Raw genomic sequence first — 20,778 nt, forward strand, 5'->3', positions numbered from 1 at the left:
ATAGGACCTCCAATTTGTGAATCTAGGTATGACATATACAAAATAACTAGTCTTCATCTTCACCTTCACCTTCACGTTCAGCCACAGCAAATTCAACTGTCCCACTCTCTCGTCCGCGATTGTCCCGTACAACCATGCGATACTTGCCATTATTCCAGAGATCTTTGATGGTCAATTCGCGAGTACGGCCAAGACTCTCGATATCTCCAATCCGCTCTAAGGTTCTGTCCAGGTGGTTGTCGAAGTTCTCCTTGGCGCAGATTTCTTGGAAGGCACGCTGCATGGGTACGGAATCAGCACGCACCATGGCTCTTGAATCAATGGTGAAGATATTTTCGTGATCGTAAGATTGAATGAAGTCAGCACGGGTCATGATCTCGCGCGCTTCATGGAGCGGAATTTCTGGCAGGATGTGGCCTTGCTCTTCGTGGTAGTTTGACTCCATCTCTTTCTCTTTCTCTACCAGCGCTTTCGCCAGAACCATAGCAGCAGACTATGTTGTGGTTTAAATTAGTTCTGAGTTGCATCGAAGTAACAAGAACCAGAAGATCTTAAAGTGTGTACTTACGGCGTACTTCTGCTGGTCCATCACATCATCATCCATCTCCATTCCGAGGATCCAGCACTTATTTAGGAACCATGTTTTCTCCGCTTGACAGATTTCATCGCAGGTCTGTGTCATATCCTTAGATTTGGCCACACGGTTCAAGAAGGATAGTCGACCGCCGACTTTGTCATAGACTTGCTCGAGGATCCCATATGGAAGTGTCTCGTTGTGGAATTGCTGGCGATATTTCTTCAAAGCACTCATCGCCTTGTCCTTAGGCAGATCTGACACAGGAATGACCTCCATGCGGGTTGCATAACGCTTCAAGCGCTCGTATACCCAATAGTCATCGCTGTTAAGAACTTGAAAACAAAATTAGCTATGGCAAGAGGAACCGACGTTTGTTGGAGTCATACTTGTTGTGACAAGACCACTAGCAGCCCATTGTTCGGCACGCTGCTGAATCATCTCAAGCAAATCCTGTCCGTCGTGGTCATCTCGGACTAGGTGGGTACTGTTGATGATCAATATAAGAGGAGTCGACCCATTCCGCCTTCTGGTGAGAGCCACTTTCTCAAGCTTGTTGAAGGCGCGCTCAATGTCCAAGAGAGCCGTAGTGTCTCTCGGACCACGGATGCTGAAAAGGCTGCCAATATAGCTGGGTACTCCCATTAGCGTTATTTGTTTAAGATGATAACAGTATAAGCTTACTCCTCATGGAATTCGTAGTCCAAAGCTTTGCCCAGTCGGATTCGGAAGATTTCAAGATCAGCATGCGCTTCGAACAACGCACAGCTGTTGCCGTTGATCTTGCGCATGGCCTCCAAAAGCATCGACGTCTTGCCCGTGCCCTTTTCACCGATAATTAGATAGTAGTGGCCACTTTGTTTACCAGCTACAATATCATCAATTCTAGGTTGCTCGTTGCGAATGACCCAATGTTCCTCATGGCTGTACTGGTGCTTCCCAGAAACAACACCCGCGACCTCGAGGGCAGGATCACCTGGTTCGAACGCATTGTCCATCTTTTCCAAGATCAGGTACTTGTAGTACTGGTGATAGGAGTAACCAGCCGCGCTTGGGAGAAAATTAGCCACAGTAACGCATGCCTTGAATAATGCAGGTACACCTTACCCTAGAATAGCAATTGATGCTGCCGTAGTTGCCGCAGTTTCAAGCATTTTCAGAATAGTAGATTTGAAGTTGGGGTCAGAATCGCCGTTACGGCCCTGGCCCTTGCCCTTGCCCTCATCCGAATCATTCTGCTCGGAGGGGTTTGGATTCATTTGACCAGGGGTTGAGTTGAACCGCTTGCATGTGTGTGATACAACGCGGCTGTTAGTCCTGGGAGGCCTTGGCAGGCCCTGTCGGGCATAGCACCTCGCAGGCTGTGCGAGTCGGCTCCATAGCATCGTGATTGGCCTTTTTGTTTGTACGGGTTGCTAAGTCCAGTGAAAGGCAATGAGAGTGAGAATGTATATCTTTGTCAAAGATAACCAGAACTGCAGATGGCTGTGTAGGACCTGTATCGATATAAATCACAAAGGTTGAAGGAGTGTACTGCTAGGATTCTAGACTTGTAGATGGTTGCGCAAGCCACACCTCTAGGGGATGACGCGTCGGTGAAAGAGAGACTGTGGGAGATTTTGCGGATCGAAAAGACTGAGTATCAGAAGAGAAACAAGAAAACAAGGAAACAAAAGAGGTTAATGAAAGACTAGAAGAAAGAAAGGAGTTCAAGAAAAGAATTAAGTTGTGGCTGAGCTGTGGTGTTAACATCAGCCTCGATGAACCAGGGACGCGGAAGGCTTGGCGAATCAGATCGCCATCTATTTACGTTGCGCAAGTAGAGTATGTATTACTACAATGAATATATGGGGTTTCTCTAATTGGTTTTCCTCAAGGTCTGTGTAAGACAGTGGATCCTTGAAAAAACCCAGTTGGCTTTAGGAGAGTAAATAAGGTGTCTATAAAGTACCATAGCCTCTATGCTGTACGTGGATTCTAACTAACAATTGCGATATCCAATCCATGGGCTCATCCAATTCCTATTCAATCTGCTAGAAGGGATGACTAAGTAAATATGTATCTAGGTAACTAATCTACTACTAGAGAATAGTTGAAACCCCGAGTTATAGATCTCAGCCTTTGTTCTACGTCACATATATACCCAACCTGGCAGAGTCTATAATCCACTCATTCACCCAGTTGAAAAGTTGAAAAGTTGAAAAGTTCCTCGAGCACTAGGTCTTAGAATTCAAACATTTAATTTTGCTCCATCTATATCCCTACCTCGCCCCTCTCTTTTTAGTCAAGTACATAGTACATATAGCGTCAGCTCCGTTAGAATTAAACCGTCTTCACGATACACATTTTATCTTCTGCATATTAAGATAGACTAATTAAAGACAAACCTTGCCTGGGAAATGATTTATTACCAATAAAAGTAAAATGAAAAGTAAAATGCCACGGTGTACACAATCGCTAATGCACATTCGAAAAATATTGATACCTGAGGCACTACAGCGTCATACTTGTAGATCTATGGGATTGAAGTCAACATCCAATCAATGGGAATTATATAGGCTTACCTTGGCAGGAATATAGATTTCCAATCTATATATAATCGCAAACTAATTACACCCTTGCCAAAAAGTCACAGCCAAAATATAGACACTGTGGAGAATGAATGTCCTCTCCGCGCTCTTCCTTGAAACCCACCGCCCGAGCACTTCCGAGGGTATGCCGCATCCGAGAAATTTTCTCTCCGGTCTCCCAATTTCACCGTCCTATTCATTCATCCTTGCCTTATTTTCAACTTCCTGGGGTACGGGGTTTTTGTTTCTTGCTCAATTGCCCTTATATTGTATACTATCCTAAGATTTCTATCTGCCGAATCCCTGGAAGCTCCACTGGTCTTCAACTTTTTTCTTTTCGTTCCATTTTCCCGAACTTTGTCTCTCGCCCGCGTGACGGTTGTGAGATAAGGGTTTACTGTTATTCTTTCGTCGAAGCTCTCTTCATAACCGGCTCGACATAATGGCAGAGACCAATGGGGAGTTGGAGCACTCGAAAGGTGTGTGTTCCTTGGAACCTCCGTGCTGGACAAGGTCTATTAGAATACAGCATGGGCTCCGGGTAAAACAAGATGCAGGGCACACAAGCTAACGGAGGAACAGAGGCTCCTCAAGCTTCCCAAGAGATTACCAATGGCAATGCCCCCGAGGGCACAGAGGAGGACAACACCGGTGGTATGTTTTGTAGACAGGCGCAAAACTGTGTAGCGGCGTTCTAACCCGACTATAGGTCTTTTCCAGATCACCGTGAAGCTCCCTCATGCGCCTCATAAGATTCAAGTGATGGTGGGTTCGATGTTTGGAAAAGCCACAAATAGCGAAAATTTATCTGACCTGTTTATTCCTCTAGGTCTCCAGCCAAGAACAGGTCCAGGATGTCCGCCAATCCATTGTCGAGTTACCGGGAACCTTCCAATACACTTGCTTCCACCTCGAGTTCAACGGCAACCGCATCAACGACTTTGTTGAGCTGTCTGAGGTCCCAGACCTCGAGGCCGACTCCGAGATCGTCCTGGTCGAAGATCCCTACACCGAAAAGGAAGCCCGCATGCATATTGTGCGGATCAGGGAGCTAATTGGTGCTTCTGGTGACCGTGTTGATAACCTCCATGGTATCTCCGCTGGCCTGTCCTTGCACGATGCTATCACGGCAGACGCTATCAAGGCCGGCGAGTCGGACAAGGAACACTCGCTCTCCAAATATGACCTCACTGGACCTTCACCGCTGCAAACTATCCTGCCCATCGCAGAGGCTCCTCTGCCAAAGACAGTGAAGTCTATCTCGTTGTCTGCATGGAACCCTGTTCCGTACAACCTCCGCCAGAAAGGCCACTTGCTTTACCTCGTGGTTTCTACTAACGAAGGTGAACAATTCCAGATCACTGCCCATGTGTCTGGTTTCTTCGTGAACAAGTGCTCGAGCGTCAGATTCGACCCATCCCCGAAGCCAACACACCCCAAGAAGGGCAGCGCCCACTCCTTGCTCACTCTCATCTCTCAACTCTCGCCCTCGTTCGACGCCTCCTTCGAGGCCCTGCAGGAGTACAACAATGAGAAGGATCTTTTGACCACTTTCCCCTTCCAGAACGCCATCCCCAACAGCCCATGGCTCATCGCCCCCAGCAGTTCAAGCTTGAATGCTCACCAGCCCGATATCACCCGTTCGCAGGAGAACTACCTGATCTCTGGTGTTGATAATGCCGAGACTCTGCGTGACTGGAACGAGGAGTTCCAGACTACCCGCGAGCTGCCCCGCGAGACCGTTCAGGATCGCGTGTTCCGGGAACGTTTGACTTCCAAGCTGTTCGCTGATTATAACGAGGCCGCCGCTCGTGGTGCAGTCCTTGTTGCCCGGGGTGAGGTTGCTCCTCTGAACCCCACTGAGGCGCGGGACGCCCAGATCTTTGTCTACAACAACATCTTCTACTCTTTCGGTGCCGATGGCGTTGGAACTTTCACCTCCGAGGGTGGCGACGAAGCCGCACGTGTGGCTGTGGGCAAGGATGTTCTCGGTATCAAGGCCGTTAACCAGCTTGATATCGACGGACTGTTCACTCCCGGAACCGTGGTGGTCGACTACCTGGGCAAGCGTATTGTTGGCCAGAGCATTGTTCCTGGTATCTTCAAGCAGCGCGAGCCCGGTGAGCACCAGATTGACTACGGTGGTGTTGAGGGCAAGGAGGTTGTGGCTACTCACGCTGACTTTATCCCGGTCTTCGAGAAGCTCTCGAAGGCGCTGCGTGTCAAGCAGCACCCTGTCTGGGACAAGGAAAACAAGCGCCACGAGTTGGAAGGTAGCGTCGAGACTAAGGGACTCTTGGGCACTGACGGCAGGAAGTACGTCCTGGATCTCTACCGCGTGGCTCCTCTGGATGTCGAGTGGCAGGAAGAAGATGGAAGCGATGTTTACCCCCACCGCATGTCCGTTCTCAGACTTGAGTTGGTCGAGTCCTACTGGCGCCACAAGATGAGCCAGTACGTGAAGGCCCAGGTGGAGAGTCGTAAGGCTGCTGCCGCCGAGGCTGCCAAGGAGGGCAAGCCTGAGGAGGAGAATGCGGAGCAGGATCGTGTTGACATCTCTGATTTCCACCTTGCTCTCAACCCCGATGTTTTCAGCGGCCAGGTGCCCCAGACTGAGGAGGAGAAGAAGCAATGGGCAAAGGATGAGCAAGAAGTCCGGGATGCCTGTGATCACTTGCGATCCAAGGTCATCCCCGACCTGCTCAAGGACCTGCACGACGGCGACGTCGGCTTCCCCATGGACGGTCAATCGCTGACCCAGCTGTTGCACAAGCGTGGTATCAACCTCCGTTACCTCGGAACGTTGGCCAAGCAATCCGCCGAGAAGGGACCTCGCCTGCAGGCCCTGTCCATCCTCGTGGTTCAGGAAATGGTTACTCGTGCCTTCAAGCACGTTGCCAACCGCTACCTGAACAACGTTCCCGCCCCCTTCGTCGCCCCTTGCCTTGCTCACCTGCTGAACTGTCTCCTCGGTTCAGATGTCAACGCTACTCCCAAGGCGGAGATTGACGAATCCCTGCGTGCGATCTTCCCCGAGGGCGATTTCTCTTTTGAGAATGTCACTCCCGAGTCCCTCCGGGCCGAAATCGAGAAGCAGGTCACCATCCGCTTCCGCTTCTCCCTTGAGAAGGACTGGAGCAACTCCCTGAGATACTTGCAGCTTCTGCGTGATATCTCTATCAAGTTGGGTATCCAGCTTGGTGCCCGTGATTTCGCCTTCACCAAGGATCAGGTCAAGGAGCAGGTTGTTGTTCCTATCACTAACGGATCCACACACGAGGAGCCTAAGAAGAAGGGCAAGAAGAAGGGTGGAGACAACAAGTCCCCTACCCGTGCCGCTCCAGCGCCAGCTAAGCCCGCTGTCACTTTCACTGCTGATGACATCCTGAATGTTGTTCCTTTGGTCCGTGATGCCTCTCCTCGCAGCGCATTGGCAGAGGAGGCCCTGGAGGCCGGCCGTATCTCTCTCATGCAGAACCAGAAGCAGTTGGGCCAGGAGCTCATCCTTGAGTCTTTGTCTCTGCACGAGCAAATTTACGGTATCCTGCATCCTGAGGTCGCCAAGCTCTACCACCAGCTTTCCATGCTGTACTACCAGACTGATGAGAAGGAGGCTGCTGTGGAATTGGCCCGCAAGGCCGTCATTGTCACTGAACGCACTATGGGTGTCGATTCAGCTGACACTATTCTGAGCTACCTTAACCTGAGTCTATTCGAGCACGCCTCTGGTAACACCAAGACCGCTCTGGTTTACATCAAGCATGCTATGGATGTATGGAAGATCATCTACGGTCCTAACCACCCCGACTCCATCACCACAATGAACAACGCCGCCGTGATGCTGCAACACCTCAAGCAGTACAACGACTCCCGCAAGTGGTTCGAGGCCTCTCTCTCCGTCTGTGAGGACCTCTTTGGCAAGGACTCTATCAATACCGCCACTATTCTCTTCCAACTCGCCCAGGCACTCGCTTTGGACCAGGACTCCAAGGCTGCCGTCGGCAAGATGCGCGAGGCATACAACATCTTCCTCACTCAGCTTGGACCCGAAGATCGCAACACCAAGGAGGCCGAGAACTGGCTCGAGCAGCTCACTCAGAACGCTGTCTCTATCGCCAAGCACGCCAAGGACATCCAGGCTCGTCGTCTGCGCCGCAACCCTCTGAACCCTCGTGTGTCTTCCATGGGAACCCGTGTTCAGCCCCAGGTTGGCCAGTCTGCGCCCGAAATCAGTACTCCCACCGATCCTTCGGCTCTCGACTCTCGCAGCATCGACGAGCTTCTGAAGTTCATTGAAGGTAGCGACGCCACCTCTTCGCGCTCCAAGCAGAAGAAGCGTGCAGCCACCAGCAACCCTAAGCTTCGCGGCTCCAAGCAGTCTAACAAGGCATAAACGATTTCCTACGCCAGCCAGTTCCAGCCAATTTAAACAGCATTAATTGGTTTCCGTTCTTATTTTCTTGGCTATTACATGTGTTAATATCTATATCCATTGTCATTTTGGGGATCGGTGGGCAGGCTTGATGAGCAAAAAGAACTGTTGTATTTTAGATCTCTCTCCTCTCTCCTTTTTTTTCTCGTTTTTGGTTTCATCTGCCAGGTTGGGTGGTCTCCTGGGCCGTGCATGGAAAGGACTCGGTTGTCTTAAAATGGGCTCATATCTGGTGCATTATGCGGATTTGCCACTTGGGTCATTTTCTCTTTCTGAGTAGAATCAATTACGTCGATATGAAGTGTTTGAAATGGAATAGATGCATGTATATTTACCTCCAGGAACATGATTGTATACATCTGGAGACTAAGATCGCCATAATAGGCAATATGTGTGTGTTTACCCGCCTTGTTGTATTAGTCAACGTTTGTTTTATTTGTTTGCTCATCCAATGTTGTCCTTCATTTTTCACTCAACGCACCCTGTAATTATTCTTCGGCATATCTTATTTACATTGGCTTATTGCTGCATTATTGGCAATACCTGGTTGAGTGCCATCATTGTTCCTATCATGTATCATTGAGGGGTTTGTTAGTAGGGAGGTTGGTACAGTGCAGCCCCAATGACCAGAAGAACCCTGTGACAGTGCTGATTCTTTTGTATGCTAGTAGCAGTTATTATTATTCCTTTTGTCCTAAATGGAGGATGCCCAAGCCACCGCAAAATGGGCAAACCGTGTCCTGCGCCCCTTGACCTCCATCTGCCGTCGAATCGCAAAGCACAAAGAAACGGTGTCGATGATCGCGACCGAGTCAAAACTACAAGAAACAGCAGAGAGCAATGATTTGCCTACTTCGGAACCCGACCACAAACCAGAAAGTCGGCACAACTGCTCAGGCTCGGATGCGGATCCGGATGAAAACGACCCAGCTTGGATTCCAGGGAAAAAGCCCGAGCGACGTCGACCCAGACACAAGTATTCGTCCAAAGCAGAAGATACTGCAGGCAAAAAGCGCGATAGACTATCAATACACAGCCCAGAAGCCCCACGCACTCTGCCCGGCGCTATTGAGGTCGCGACACCACTCATCACTGGGAGGAGGTGGGAGATGCCCTCGAGTGCACCGTCAAAACGCCCGGAAGGCCATGCCAACCCCAATAGCCAACTACCACAGCCGCAAGTGTTCCGTGATCGATATTCGCTCCACAAGAGCCCTTGGCAAGAACTTCTTGACCAGTCTGGTGATCCGGGCTTCGCCAGCATAGCACACAATCTTGATCGCGTCTTCCAAAATTTCCTTTGCAATACTGTGATATCGACGCGAGAAGTGAAGCCCTTATCCGAAACAAACAGGCGTGGGGCACGATCCTTGCTGTTCATGGTGGCACGAAGTTTGCCAGAATTTATTGCGAGCGAGCAAGAGGCGCAGGACGAGTTGGACGAAGACGGGGACGAAGATATGTGTAATGCATATTTTACAGAATTGGAAGCATTTTATGCGCCTTATGGGACAGGCTGGAAGCCACTTCGCGAGGCTGTTCGCGCCCAGGGTATCTACTTGATTTCTACCCTGATACAGAATCATTGGATAACAGATTCGATTGCATGCGCGCTGATTGAGAAATGTCGTTCCTTTGCGCCCGAAGAAAGTGACTCTTTGCTCTCTACATTGCTTTCCACACGCAAAAATTACCCATACCCCCAGGCTGTAAGGCCAGTGGTTGGCCATGACCTTTCGGATCCGGTCCGATTGTTACACAAGTATGCTCATCATGGCGTTGCCAATCGCTCTTACATCTTCGATGAACTTGCGAAGCTTCTCTTGCGGGGAGTGCTACCTCCAGAGTGGATGGGAACCAAGTTGTGGACTAGCTGGATGACACGAGCAACGATATCCCTCTCAAAAGAGGATGAAGACTGTCCTGCAGCTACGCGTCTGATTGAAGCTGTGATTCTCTCAGCTAGTGGTGTCCGCTCTGTCACCCCTGCTCAGAGTCCTACACCAAAATTACTCGTGAAGGGAAAGAAGGGAATGACTGCCCGTGCTCGTACGACCAGGGCTGTCCCCATAGCGTGGGAAATCTCAAATATTGCACGGCCTTGTCCCTTACAAGTGAAGGATGCACTGAGCAATCACGTTATAAGCCTCATGGCAGCGATCTGCGGCATGCACATTTCAAGGTCTCGTGCCTCCGAAGACACTGATTGTGCGGATGGAACGAAGGCGAGCTGCATTACACGCTATCTTCATATTGCTCTGCAGCGAGAACTAGACTCAATTTCTGTCGTGCAGCGGCCTGATAATACCCCTCATCAATTATTACGGCGTGGCTGCATCTTGCTGGCTACCAGTCTTGTACAGTGCAACGACGAAATTTTATTAAACAACCACTATACGATGGTGTCAACAGCTAGCATTGACGAATACGCGGAGGTTATAGCATCTCATTCTGACATGATTAGAGAATTAGCATTGTTTGTACACCAAGCGTTCCGCTGCCTCAGAAAGAAAGCAGAAGATGAAACCGAACATACTGGCGGCGAAATACGAGACATGATTTCGCAACTCGTTCGCTTAGCTGATACACCAGCTTTGTCCACTTTGCTTGGGCGAGTGGCGGCGGAAGCTGCCATGGAGTTTGCAGAGGCTACAGGAGATCCCGATGACCACATCTGGGCCATCGACGTTCAGGAGGCAGCCGTGAAAAAACAGCGCCAGGAAGAGACTGCCCAAAGGTCTTTAGAAGAACCCGAGAAATCTAGCCAGAGTACGGGTCTGTTTCGCTGGGAAGATAGCATAGGGGAGTGGGTGGCATCTACGCCAGCGACCAAGGGAAAGCCCATCCTGATGCAAAGGCCCATGCGCATGCTATCAAGCCCGGTCCCCTGTATCGCTTCTTCTACAGACACAAACAGCGGCTCACCTGGGTCTGATCGCTTCCAGGACTCTGTCTCAAGTTTGACCTCATCTCCCCTGCCGATGGCGGCCAAGCGGACTTTAGAGGACACCGAAGTTTCACCAACACGGCCTAGAAAACGGCAACGACTCACTCCAGTGGTTGTAGTTGACAAGGGTGAAAATACCCCTCAAGTACGCTCTACTTTCTCGACTAGATACAATCCTACCGTGGAACTAGTCACTCGCCGGGACATCCTGCGAGAGCGCAGCACCAATCTGGCTAGACGGATGACCCCGGCAACACAACAGGCACGGAAGGTTGAAGTCGTGATCGTCAATCACAAAGAATGCAGCCCGCGTCAGCCTATTGCTCGGCCCCCTTTGGAGCGTGCTGCGAAGCAGGTCCATCGTACAGTAGAGAGGCGAAGGTCTACGCGCCCTTCGGTTTCAACCATGGGCGGCATCGTTGAGCCGCCGAAACCTCGACAAAAGGTCAATCCATATTTTCAGGATAGTGACAGTGACGACGAGCTCAGCTTTTTTTGATCGGGGCCTGACCCGGGGCTTTCTTGGCTAATTTTAGTTGAGATTACCTTCGCGAGCAGTGTCGGATACCCCCCAGAGTCCCCTGGTTCATCCATGAATCTGGGATGTGTATCCCACTTTACATTGTAAAGAGATCTTTTGGCTGTCTATGGCTGATTTTGATCAATCGTTTACGAGACCTTGGCTCATTTTTATTTGGGAACGGTGGATATGGATGGTCCGCTTTTGTTTTAGGAAATCGGTGTTTAGTACTTTTGATTTGATACCCATGGCGTTGGATTAGGGATTTTTGCTGTTTGGATGTTTGGATGTTTGTTCATGGCCTCTGTAATCGATTTTAGTTTTTCTCAACTTTGGACTAGTCTTTGGACTTCACGATCCCAACAATGCCAATGATGCCAACGGTGCCAACGAATGCCAACGGATGCCAACGGAAAGACCCCACGATTGGACATGAACCTGAGACAATTCACATGCGCACTTTATATGGCACCTAAGATAAAACAAATTGGAAACGAAACTCTAGCACAAGGCCTTGAATTATTCATATCATCCCGTTCCAATTCGCCAAACCACGGAGTAAAGGACAACCTGGAAAATGGCAAGAATATATTCATCAGATGCAGGCCAAGCACAGTGTCTCGGAGGATAATTCTCCGTGAGAGGAGATTCAGGTCTGATATAAATGAAATCCGCCAAGAAAACACCCCCTGGAGACGGGAGATAACCTTTTACAGTGACGACTGGAGCAAATAATGACCGGAGTTGTTTCACAGCCCCTAATGTGGGTTGACGTGGGCGCTAAAGGAGACGCCAAGCATCAACACGGATCTGCTTCATCCACTTGGCTGTTTCACTATTGAACAGTGCTGGCCAGTCACAGCTCTTGATCGGTATTCCCGCCACTTACGACAACTCGGGCTTGACCTGTCGCGTGTTCTATGTCCATGTTTTGCCAAGCTCTGCTGAGGTTATCTGCAAATACGGGCCCCTGATTTGCTGCATTGGATCTGCAGCATCTTCCATACGGAGTACGCACATGAGAAATCCCTTACACTCACCTGTGGTCCCAGCGTCAAGCCCCCCTCCTTCGAGAAATTTGAGAACAATCCCGGAAACCAAAATGGAAATGACCGAATTCCACATTGATATGGGCCGTGCTGGAGGTGGAGAGTCTTGCTGGAATTCTACATATTGGTCCGGTTGGCCCTGGCACTGTCTTACTCTCTCTTCACTAGGACTAAACACAAGGGGAAACAGTCCTTTCTTCTATTTTCGATCTTTCATTGTTCGTTTTCTTCTCTTTTTCTAACTACAATCAATATTGTCTCATTTATTTTGTCTTTGTTATTGAGACAATCCTCATTCTTTCACTGTGGACAATTCTTCATCTTTAGCCCATTTTTTAGCAGTGACTGGATCACTAGCATTCCTGTCGTTGCCCTTCGACAACAAGCCTTTAACAAACATCGCCCGCTGTTCTGTGAACATCTTCGCTTCCCACCGAGCTCGATTGGACTGACAACATATCGAAAAACGGCTTTATTCCATGCTTTCCGTCTGATTTCTATACATAAGATATAGGCAGGTCCTTTACTTTACACCAGCCACCCAACGGAAACCCCTTTGACCCTTGCTTCTGTGGTTCGACCAAGCAACCTAAGGTTATTTCGTTTACTGTTACCTCTCGACAATATCTTCCGAGCCTTCTGTGGGGTCGATCCAGATATCAACGTTTCCCTTTTCATACACTCTTTTCTAGCGAGCCGGCCTCGCTAAACCACACATCAAGTTCAGTCCCAAGCACTTGACGTGCATCTTCTGTCATCATGCACTCCTTTCTGCTGGCGATGTCCCTCGCTGGGCTGACCAGTGCGACGGATATTGAATACATCGAAAAACGATCGGGTTACTCTGTCTACTACGAAGCCATCAACGATAGTCTGGCACGCTATACAATCCTTGCCCTTGGCTGTGCTGCCGCCGCTTATTACATCTGGCAGCTCGTCTTCTGCTTCTCTCGCCACCTTCGACGCCTGGCAAGCTTTAACGATGACCGGCAACGGTACTTCGTCTCAACACACAATACCTTTGCCTGGATCAAGGAGCATATAATCTATGCTGCATTGTTCCGAAACCGACACAACCTTGAACTCCAGCTCTCGTCAGCTATTAACATGGGTACTTTGCCTAGCCGCTTCCATGCGTTCCTTATCACCGGCGTTATCGCCATGAACGTCACGCTTTGCTGTGTGACAACTCCTTATGGAACCGAAACAGACACGCTTGCTGGTGTCATTCGTAACCGTACCGGCGTGATGGCAACGGTGAACTTGATCCCATTGATCTTGATGGCAGGCCGTAGCAACCCTCTAATTGCTATGCTCCATGTGCCTTTTGGTACATGGAATCTGCTCCACCGATGGCTCGGCCGCATCGTGGTGCTGGAGAGTCTTGCACATGTGTTTGCATGGGCTATTCCCAAAGCCCAAGCGAAAGGCTGGAAGGTTGTCGGAATGGCTCTGGGTGGTAGCAGCTTTTTGCTGACTGGCTTGGTGGCTGCTTGCGCGTTCACTGCGCTCTTGCTGCATTCGCCCTCGCCTATTCGCCATGCATTCTATGAGACATTCCTCCATTTGCACATTGCCATTACGGCAGTTTCCATGGGTTTCCTCTGGGTCCATCTCAACGGGCTGCCAGCGCAAGCCTATCTACTTGCTGCCCTCATCCTCTGGGCACTCGAGCGAGCCACCCGCTTCTTAATCATTGTGTACCGCAACTGCGGTCGTGAATCCACCACCGCAACCATCGAGGCTTTGCACGGCGACGCAATGCGCATTACCCTGCGCCTAGCCCGCCCCTGGACCTTCCGTCCGGGTCAGCACATCTACCTCTACATCCCAGCAGTGGGCTTGTGGACCTCACACCCGTTCTCCGTTGGCTGGAGTGAAACGGCAGACAGTCATTCCGACGAGAAGTCTCTCCCACTCACAAGCAAAGACATCCTCAATGCGCCCCAAAAAGAAACCATCTCTCTCCTCGTCCGCCGCCGGACCGGAATGACCGACAAGCTCTTCCAGCGCGCTTCAAACTCCCCGACCTCACAGATTACCCTCCGCGCCTTCGCCGAGGGTCCATATGGCAACATTCACACCATGGACTCATACGGTACGGTGATGCTCTTCGCCGGCGGAGTCGGCATCACCCACCACGTCCCCTTCGTCCGTCATCTGGTCGCCGGGTTCGCGAATGGCACCGTCGCCGCCCGCCGCGTCACCCTCGTCTGGATTATCCAGTCCCCCGAACACTTGGAGTGGATCCGGCCCTGGATGACCAGTATCTTGGCAATGGATCGCCGCCGTGAAGTCCTGCGCATTATGCTCTTTATTACACGGCCGCGCAACACCAAGGAGATCCAGAGCCCCTCTGCAACCGTGCAGATGTTCCCTGGCCGTCCGAATATTGACACACTGGTCGGTATGGAGGTCGAGAATCAAATTGGTGCCATGGGCGTTCTTGTCTGCGGCAATGGCGGTCTGAGTGATGACGTTCGCCGTGTTTGTCGAAAGAGGCAGGCTCAGTCTAGTGTTGATTATGTGGAAGAGAGTTTCTCTTGGTAGACTGACGTACTGGTAGACATATGTGGCTGTCTTTTTTTGGCGTATGAGCGTATTTGTTGTGATGGTCCCTGTCATCTTTTTATGCAGGATTATACGACAGTCTAATCCTGTTGCCTGTTCGCTTTGCTTTGCAGCTGGCTTTTCTTGTATACTTTGATCGTTTTGTTCTCTTCTGGCAGCGATCTTCCTGTCGTCATGGGCTTATAGAGTTGTACATATCTTTCCTGCGAATGCACGGTTTGATTAGAAATTCTTCTCAACTTAAGCATCGAGGCCCAATGATTCAAACAGCAGTCCAGGGAATAACCGCCGACTTCGTCGTTCTCCACAAACAAGCCTTTAACTTGTAGCGACCTGCCTGATGAACAGCCCTGCCTCTCGTTCACTACATAGCCATAACAATAGTACAGTCAGACCTAACTAGACACTAAGCAGTACATGACTAGGTACACAGGTCTTTCGTCTGTTTCAATCTTGCACAACCATCCACCATATCTGCTTCTTTTCCGCCATTCCCATAGGCCACAATCCACACTCGAGGGATACGCACGTCTTCAATCCGTGCAGGGCATGTATTTTGATGCACTCGCCGCAATGTATGCGACTAGGGGTAATAGAACGGAACTATTCCCCAAGAAGTCCCGGGCATCTGCTTAGGTGATATGATTCTTCACATGGGAGAACATTCCCGGAGTCCGTGAGTTCCACGAGCTTATAAATCCGACAAGTGGGCCCCGGGGGGTTAGCCCGGGGAAAGCTAATGTGACCTCATCGTATACATACTTAAACCATCTATTAAGAATTCGTCTTTCTCAATCATCTGTTTAATCTTCAGTTCCATTTCTTGCTTTGTCAATATGCCAGAACCAACTATTACCCTCTACACAACCCAGACCCCCAATGGAATCAAAATATCCATAGCGCTAGAGATGCTTGGGTACAGTAGTTTCCTCGACCTTCTGACGCTTGGTACTAAGAGTGTAGCCTGCAATATAGGGTCGAGAAGATTGACATATCGAGGAACGTTCAAAAGGAAGAGTATGTCTTTACAAATACCCACACAAACAAAGCTAACTACCGTAAAGCTGGTTTCTCAAAATCAACCCCAATGGCCGCATCCCTGCCTTGACAGACCTCTTTAGCGATGGAAAGGAGATCCGGCTATTTGAGTCTGGTAGCATTCTAGAATATCTGGCAGAGCAGTACGATCACGACAACAAGATCTCATTCCCCAGGGGCACGCGGGAATACTACGCTATGAAGAACTGGCTGTTCTTCCAGAATGCGGGCCTAGGACCTATGCAAGGCCAAGCCAACCACTTCACACGGTATGCGCCTGAGCGCATTGAGTACGGCGTGAACCGTTATGTCAACGAATGTCGCCGATTGTATGGTGTTTTAGACAAACATCTTGCTACGTGTCAGTCTGGTTGGCTTGTCGGTGACCATGTCTCTATTGCCGATATCTCACACTGGGGATGGATAGCTGCTGCGGGATGGGCTGATATCGATATTGACGAATTCCCGAATGTTAAGGCTTGGGAGAAGCTTATGGCTTCGCATCCAGGTACTGAGAGTGGTCGTCATGTCCCTTCTCCTCATACCATTAAAGATCTAATTCAGAATAAGGCAGCTGTGGATAAAACGGCTGCTGAAGCCAGGTCTTGGATTCAACAGGGGATGCAGGCCCAGGCTAAAGGCAAAGTTTAAAGAAGAACTGCTGGGAGATTGATGACTTGGATAGCTGCGCAGATGATTTCAAACCGAAATTCCAATCAAGAGATCATAAACTAAATTTTTTTTCTGATTGTGTATGAGTGTTATGGAACACTTTACATGGGCACGTATACCCCAGATTGTAGGCCATATCCCAGGGCTTTCCCTTTCCATTTCAGTGCTCGCCCCTCGCAGTTTTTTTTTTATAACCGAGTAAGACTGTGCATGCCCACTGAGTATCGAAAAAATCGCAAACCTACAAGCATAGATCCGAAAGGCCTCATCGTCGTGTAGAGTCCAGATCGCAGGGTCCTCAAAATCTACTGCTGACGTAATCTCTCTAGACTTCCAACCTGGGAAGGAACCTTGGAGTCGGATGGCACTGAGAGGAGATACCTACGGGTAGCTCTTTCCCTCTCCATATCACTACACCACGAGCGGAATACACAGTGTTGTTATCCGCGTTCCTTGACTCGCTCTCCCGAGTCCTGGCCTGTTGAGGTCAGCATCTGCATACACACACAATGAGCGATACACCCCCGGATGCTCCGCAAATTCCTTGAATGCAATGGCTCGGCAGACACGTTAAGGCAGAACCAGACAGTATCCGACAATTCTGCTAAGGATGACTGGTCCAGATATCCCTTCCAAAAAGAATGTTTTTTTCTTCTACGGGACATTAACGGGTCAGTCTTGAAATCATCAAATCGACCCTCCGTCATGCGTCATGCTAGAGTGATAGGTTCTGTGATCAAGCTTTGAGGCCCTGCCCTGCCCTTCTTGATGGAAAGCCACTCCATTCAGTCCATGGCATGGCATATGAGATGCTGTTGCAGACGCGACTTCATTGACTCGCGGCCTATGTACCAGCCAACACCTTGCTTGGTTGAGCTTTTGAATGACAATAGCATCCACAATACCATTGAAGGGGCTTCTTTCATGTGGAATGGACAACAGGATGAGCTACGGTAACATTTGACCTGAAGCAATGGAAAAAGAAGAAGCAATTGGGAGATTTGGATTGAAAACCGGAGAGGCTAAAGCCATCTACCTGCATAGGTACTGGGCTAATGCCGAGGAGTGGAATCCTCAGCCTATATTTCATCGAACTCTCATCCCAGCATGCTACTTTTATTCTCCCCCCAAACCTCATTTCCCTTTTAAAGATCATCTTGCTCTGGATCAAAAAGCGTTGGTTTTCATAATCTCCATCCGAACCTTCCCAATAGTTACCGGCTCTACTAACTCTGCCTCCTAGTTAAATCAGGCTAAGGTCTACCCTTTGAATAGGCCTAACTAAAAGTTGGACCAATGGAGCCTTTGAAAGGAAATAAGAGAAGAATGAAGTAAAAATCCGGAAATTGTACAGACCGTGACTGTACATCTATGAAGACGAAGCGGAGAACATCATAATATCGGGTCCGGGGATACCCAAATCCGAGTATGGCCTCGCCACCGCCTACGAAATAAGATTTTGCTGAAATCACGTGTTCATGCTCGCCTCTTGAACACCGCAGCTTCTTTCATCTCTTCCACCTATATCACTTACTACTCACATTTTTCTATCCAAAGCAGCAGTCATGGCTTGGCGCAACCAGGGAATAACTGGCTCCAACAACATCCCGCTTGGCCGGCGACGCATGGGCGGCGAGGATGGAGAGGAGGAAAGTCGCACTGTGACCCCTTCTTCTATCCCCTCTTCGTCTATGGGTCCCGATGGTCCAAAGCGTGGGCGTAGCCCTGTTCGAGGTACGTTTCTTCTAAACTCAAAGGTGAAAACAAAATCAAGACTGACCTTGCTTCAAAGCCGATCCAGCTCCCTTGAACACCGATGGCGATGGCAAGAGGCGCAAGAAGCGCAACCGCTGGGGTGACCAACAAGAGAATAAGGCTGCCGGTCTTATGGGCCTGCCAACTATGATCATGGCGAACTTCACCAGCGAGCAGCTTGAAGCTTATACGCTTCACCTTCGTATTGAGGAAATCAGCCAGAAGCTTCGAATCAACGACGTGGTCCCCGCCGATGGTGACAGGTACGTGCTTTCATCCTTTGTAAACTCCGTTTATTTGTATACTGACTTTGATCGCAGATCTCCCTCGCCACCTCCCCAGTACGACAACTTCGGAAGACGTGTGAACACTCGCGAGTACCGTTATCGCAAGCGTCTTGAGGACGAACGTCATAAACTGGTCGAGAAGGCCATCAAGACCATCCCTAACTACAACCCGCCTTCTGACTACAGACGCCCCACCAAGACCCAGGAGAAGGTCTACGTCCCCGTGAATGACTATCCAGAGATTAACTTCAGTATGATAACTAACCCTCTAACTCCTAACCATTCTTCCATTGCGTCTATCACGAGTCCCTACTCGACTCGAGCTGACAAGGCATACCACTTTGGATGTCCTCAGCTTGTTTCTTGCTAAACCGTGGTGCTTGATGCTGCACATATTTAAAAAAATTACAGGATCACTAACACCTAGCTCTTGCTATTTTTACAGTTGGCTTACTCATAGGACCTCGTGGAAACACCTTGAAAAAGATGGAGACCGAGTCCGGTGCCAAGATTGCCATTCGAGGCAAAGGCTCCGTCAAAGAAGGAAAGGGTCGGTCTGACGCCGCTCACGGTAGCAACCAGGAAGAAGACCTGCACTGTCTGATTATGGCGGACACCGAAGAAAAGGTTAACAAGGCCAAGAAGCTTGTCCACAATGTCATTGAAACAGTAAGTTCCCATGTCTCATTTTGTTGATCAAAACCCGGTATTAACAGTTGCTAGGCCGCATCCATCCCTGAAGGCCAGAACGAGCTCAAGCGCAACCAACTTCGTGAGCTGGCTGCTCTTAACGGTACCCTTCGTGACGACGAGAACCAGGCTTGCCAGAACTGTAAGTGAACACCTTTCAAACGTCCTTTGTTGCGCGATTAATTCTAACCGTGGTTCTTATCAGGTGGTCAAATTGGACACCGTAAGTATGACTGCCCCGAGCAGCGTAACTTCACTGCGAATATCATCTGTCGTGTCTGTGGCAATGCTGGCCATATGGCTCGTGATTGTCCCGACCGCCAGAGAGGCAGTGACTGGCGTAACGCCGGCGGCCCACGTGGCGATCGTGCTGTTGGCACTGGTGATGCCGTGGATCGCGAGATGGAGGTAAGTTCTCTTTGCTCATGACTGCTTTCTCGGGCATGGTACTAACAACCCCTTAGCAACTGATGAATGAATTGTCTGGTGGTGCTCCTGGCGAATACGAGCCCCGTCGCATTGAAGCCGGTCCCGACGGTGGCAATGGCCGTCCCGACGACCGTGATGTGAAGCCCTGGCAGCAGCGTGGACCGCCGCCCCAAAGCGATGTGGCTCCATGGCAACAGCGCCGAGACCCTCGCCCTCGTGACGACTACGGATCCCGCGATAACTATGGATCCCGCGACAATCACGGACCTCGTGACGACTATGGATCTCGCAACCAGGGTGGTCCTGCCCCTTGGGCTGCGCAGGCCCAACCCCAAGGTCCACCCCAAACCCGCGACTACGCTTACGGATCTCAAGGTGGTTATGCTGCTCCTGGTGTTGCTCCGGGTGCTGCTCCTTGGCAGCAACCGGCCCCTCCTGGCGGACAGCAGCCTGCCTATGGTGGTGGTTATGGTGGATACGGATATGCGGCTTATCCTCCTGGCATGGGAGCTCCTGGTGCTGCCCCCCCTGGTATGGGCGCACCTCCTCCCCCTCCTGGTATGGCTCCAATGTACCCCGGAGGTGCTGGCAGTCCTCCTCCTCCGCCCCCGCCTGGCGATGCTCCGCCTCCACCACCTCCAAGCGACCTGCCTCCCCCACCCCCACCCCCACAGTGATGACCTCGCCTTCCCAGCGAAGAAAAAAGATCTCGTTTCAAATAGTTTGTTCATGCGCGAAGAAATTGGCTATGGAGGCTTTGAAAGACAATCCAACGAGGATTTATTTCAGAAGCCCACGGCTCGCTAACGATTGTTCCAAAAACGCCATACTTGTCCTTTTCTATACAATTTTGAGTAACCGACTAATTCTTTCTAGTTCGCCTTGAATTCAATGTTGGATTATCGTATTTGTCCTGTACACTCGTAAATGAAAGTAGCGGTTTGACCAGCTAGGCAGATCCTAACTCGAAGTAGATGCCTCAGGCCCCACTTATAGGTCAGCCCCAACATTTCTCCGCAAAATCAAGCTCCCTTCAATTATGTCCTGCTTCATGTCCTCCTATATGATATGTCTTTCCGTACAATACAAGTCACTGGCACTTTATAAATTCATACCAGTTTGTTCGAAGTCATGTGACTTCTCTCCGCTCCCAACAACTATGTTAGTCCCAGCAGATAGGTAGTTTCCTTTTCTCTCTTCACGCAATTCATGAGAACTTTCCAGAGTGTCTACATTTCATCCGT

At 50.0% G+C, this 20,778-nt stretch overlaps 6 protein-coding genes across 6 annotated transcripts; 5 read left to right on the forward strand and 1 right to left on the reverse strand.

Moving 5' to 3' along the window:
• Positions 1 to 46: 46 nt before the first annotated feature.
• LCP9604111_2721 (ATP-binding protein) lies at positions 47 to 1,833 on the reverse strand (the record flags this gene model as incomplete). The annotated part of the gene is made up of 5 exons (XM_039070230.1): positions 47 to 493; positions 569 to 909; positions 964 to 1,205; positions 1,259 to 1,624; positions 1,682 to 1,833. 5 exons carry the CDS (start codon positions 1,831 to 1,833, stop codon positions 47 to 49), a joined length of 1,548 nt encoding a protein of 515 aa, XP_038931473.1.
• Positions 1,834 to 3,586: 1,753 nt separating this feature from the next.
• LCP9604111_2722 (translation initiation factor 3 subunit CLU1) lies at positions 3,587 to 7,537 on the forward strand (the record flags this gene model as incomplete). The annotated part of the gene is made up of 4 exons (XM_039070231.1): positions 3,587 to 3,623; positions 3,727 to 3,798; positions 3,854 to 3,909; positions 3,974 to 7,537. The coding sequence occupies 4 exons, from the start codon at positions 3,587 to 3,589 to the stop codon at positions 7,535 to 7,537; spliced, it is 3,729 nt and encodes a 1,242-aa protein (XP_038931474.1).
• Positions 7,538 to 8,274: 737 nt separating this feature from the next.
• LCP9604111_2723 (uncharacterized protein) lies at positions 8,275 to 11,022 on the forward strand (the record flags this gene model as incomplete). The annotated part of the gene is made up of 1 exon (XM_039070232.1): positions 8,275 to 11,022. One exon carries the CDS (start codon positions 8,275 to 8,277, stop codon positions 11,020 to 11,022), a length of 2,748 nt encoding a protein of 915 aa, XP_038931475.1.
• Positions 11,023 to 12,851: 1,829 nt separating this feature from the next.
• Positions 12,852 to 14,642, forward strand: LCP9604111_2724 (ferric reductase family protein; the record flags this gene model as incomplete). Its single annotated transcript, XM_039070233.1, has 1 exon — positions 12,852 to 14,642. One exon carries the CDS (start codon positions 12,852 to 12,854, stop codon positions 14,640 to 14,642), a length of 1,791 nt encoding a protein of 596 aa, XP_038931476.1.
• Positions 14,643 to 15,499: 857 nt separating this feature from the next.
• On the forward strand, positions 15,500 to 16,352 carry LCP9604111_2725 (glutathione S-transferase family protein; the record flags this gene model as incomplete). The annotated part of the gene is made up of 3 exons (XM_039070234.1): positions 15,500 to 15,579; positions 15,627 to 15,680; positions 15,728 to 16,352. The coding sequence occupies 3 exons, from the start codon at positions 15,500 to 15,502 to the stop codon at positions 16,350 to 16,352; spliced, it is 759 nt and encodes a 252-aa protein (XP_038931477.1).
• A 1,586-nt stretch (positions 16,353 to 17,938) lies between these two features.
• Positions 17,939 to 20,211, forward strand: bbp (putative zinc knuckle transcription factor/splicing factor MSL5/ZFM1; the record flags this gene model as incomplete). Its single annotated transcript, XM_039070235.1, has 7 exons — positions 17,939 to 18,107; positions 18,166 to 18,391; positions 18,449 to 18,666; positions 18,876 to 19,084; positions 19,139 to 19,247; positions 19,311 to 19,513; positions 19,570 to 20,211. 7 exons carry the CDS (start codon positions 17,939 to 17,941, stop codon positions 20,209 to 20,211), a joined length of 1,776 nt encoding a protein of 591 aa, XP_038931478.1.
• Positions 20,212 to 20,778: the final 567 nt, after the last annotated feature.

This window comes from Penicillium roqueforti, assembly GCF_015533775.1.
Source record: "Penicillium roqueforti strain LCP96 04111 chromosome Unknown scaffold_03, whole genome shotgun sequence".
In the NCBI taxonomy this organism is placed as follows: Eukaryota; Fungi; Ascomycota; class Eurotiomycetes; order Eurotiales; family Aspergillaceae; genus Penicillium; species Penicillium roqueforti.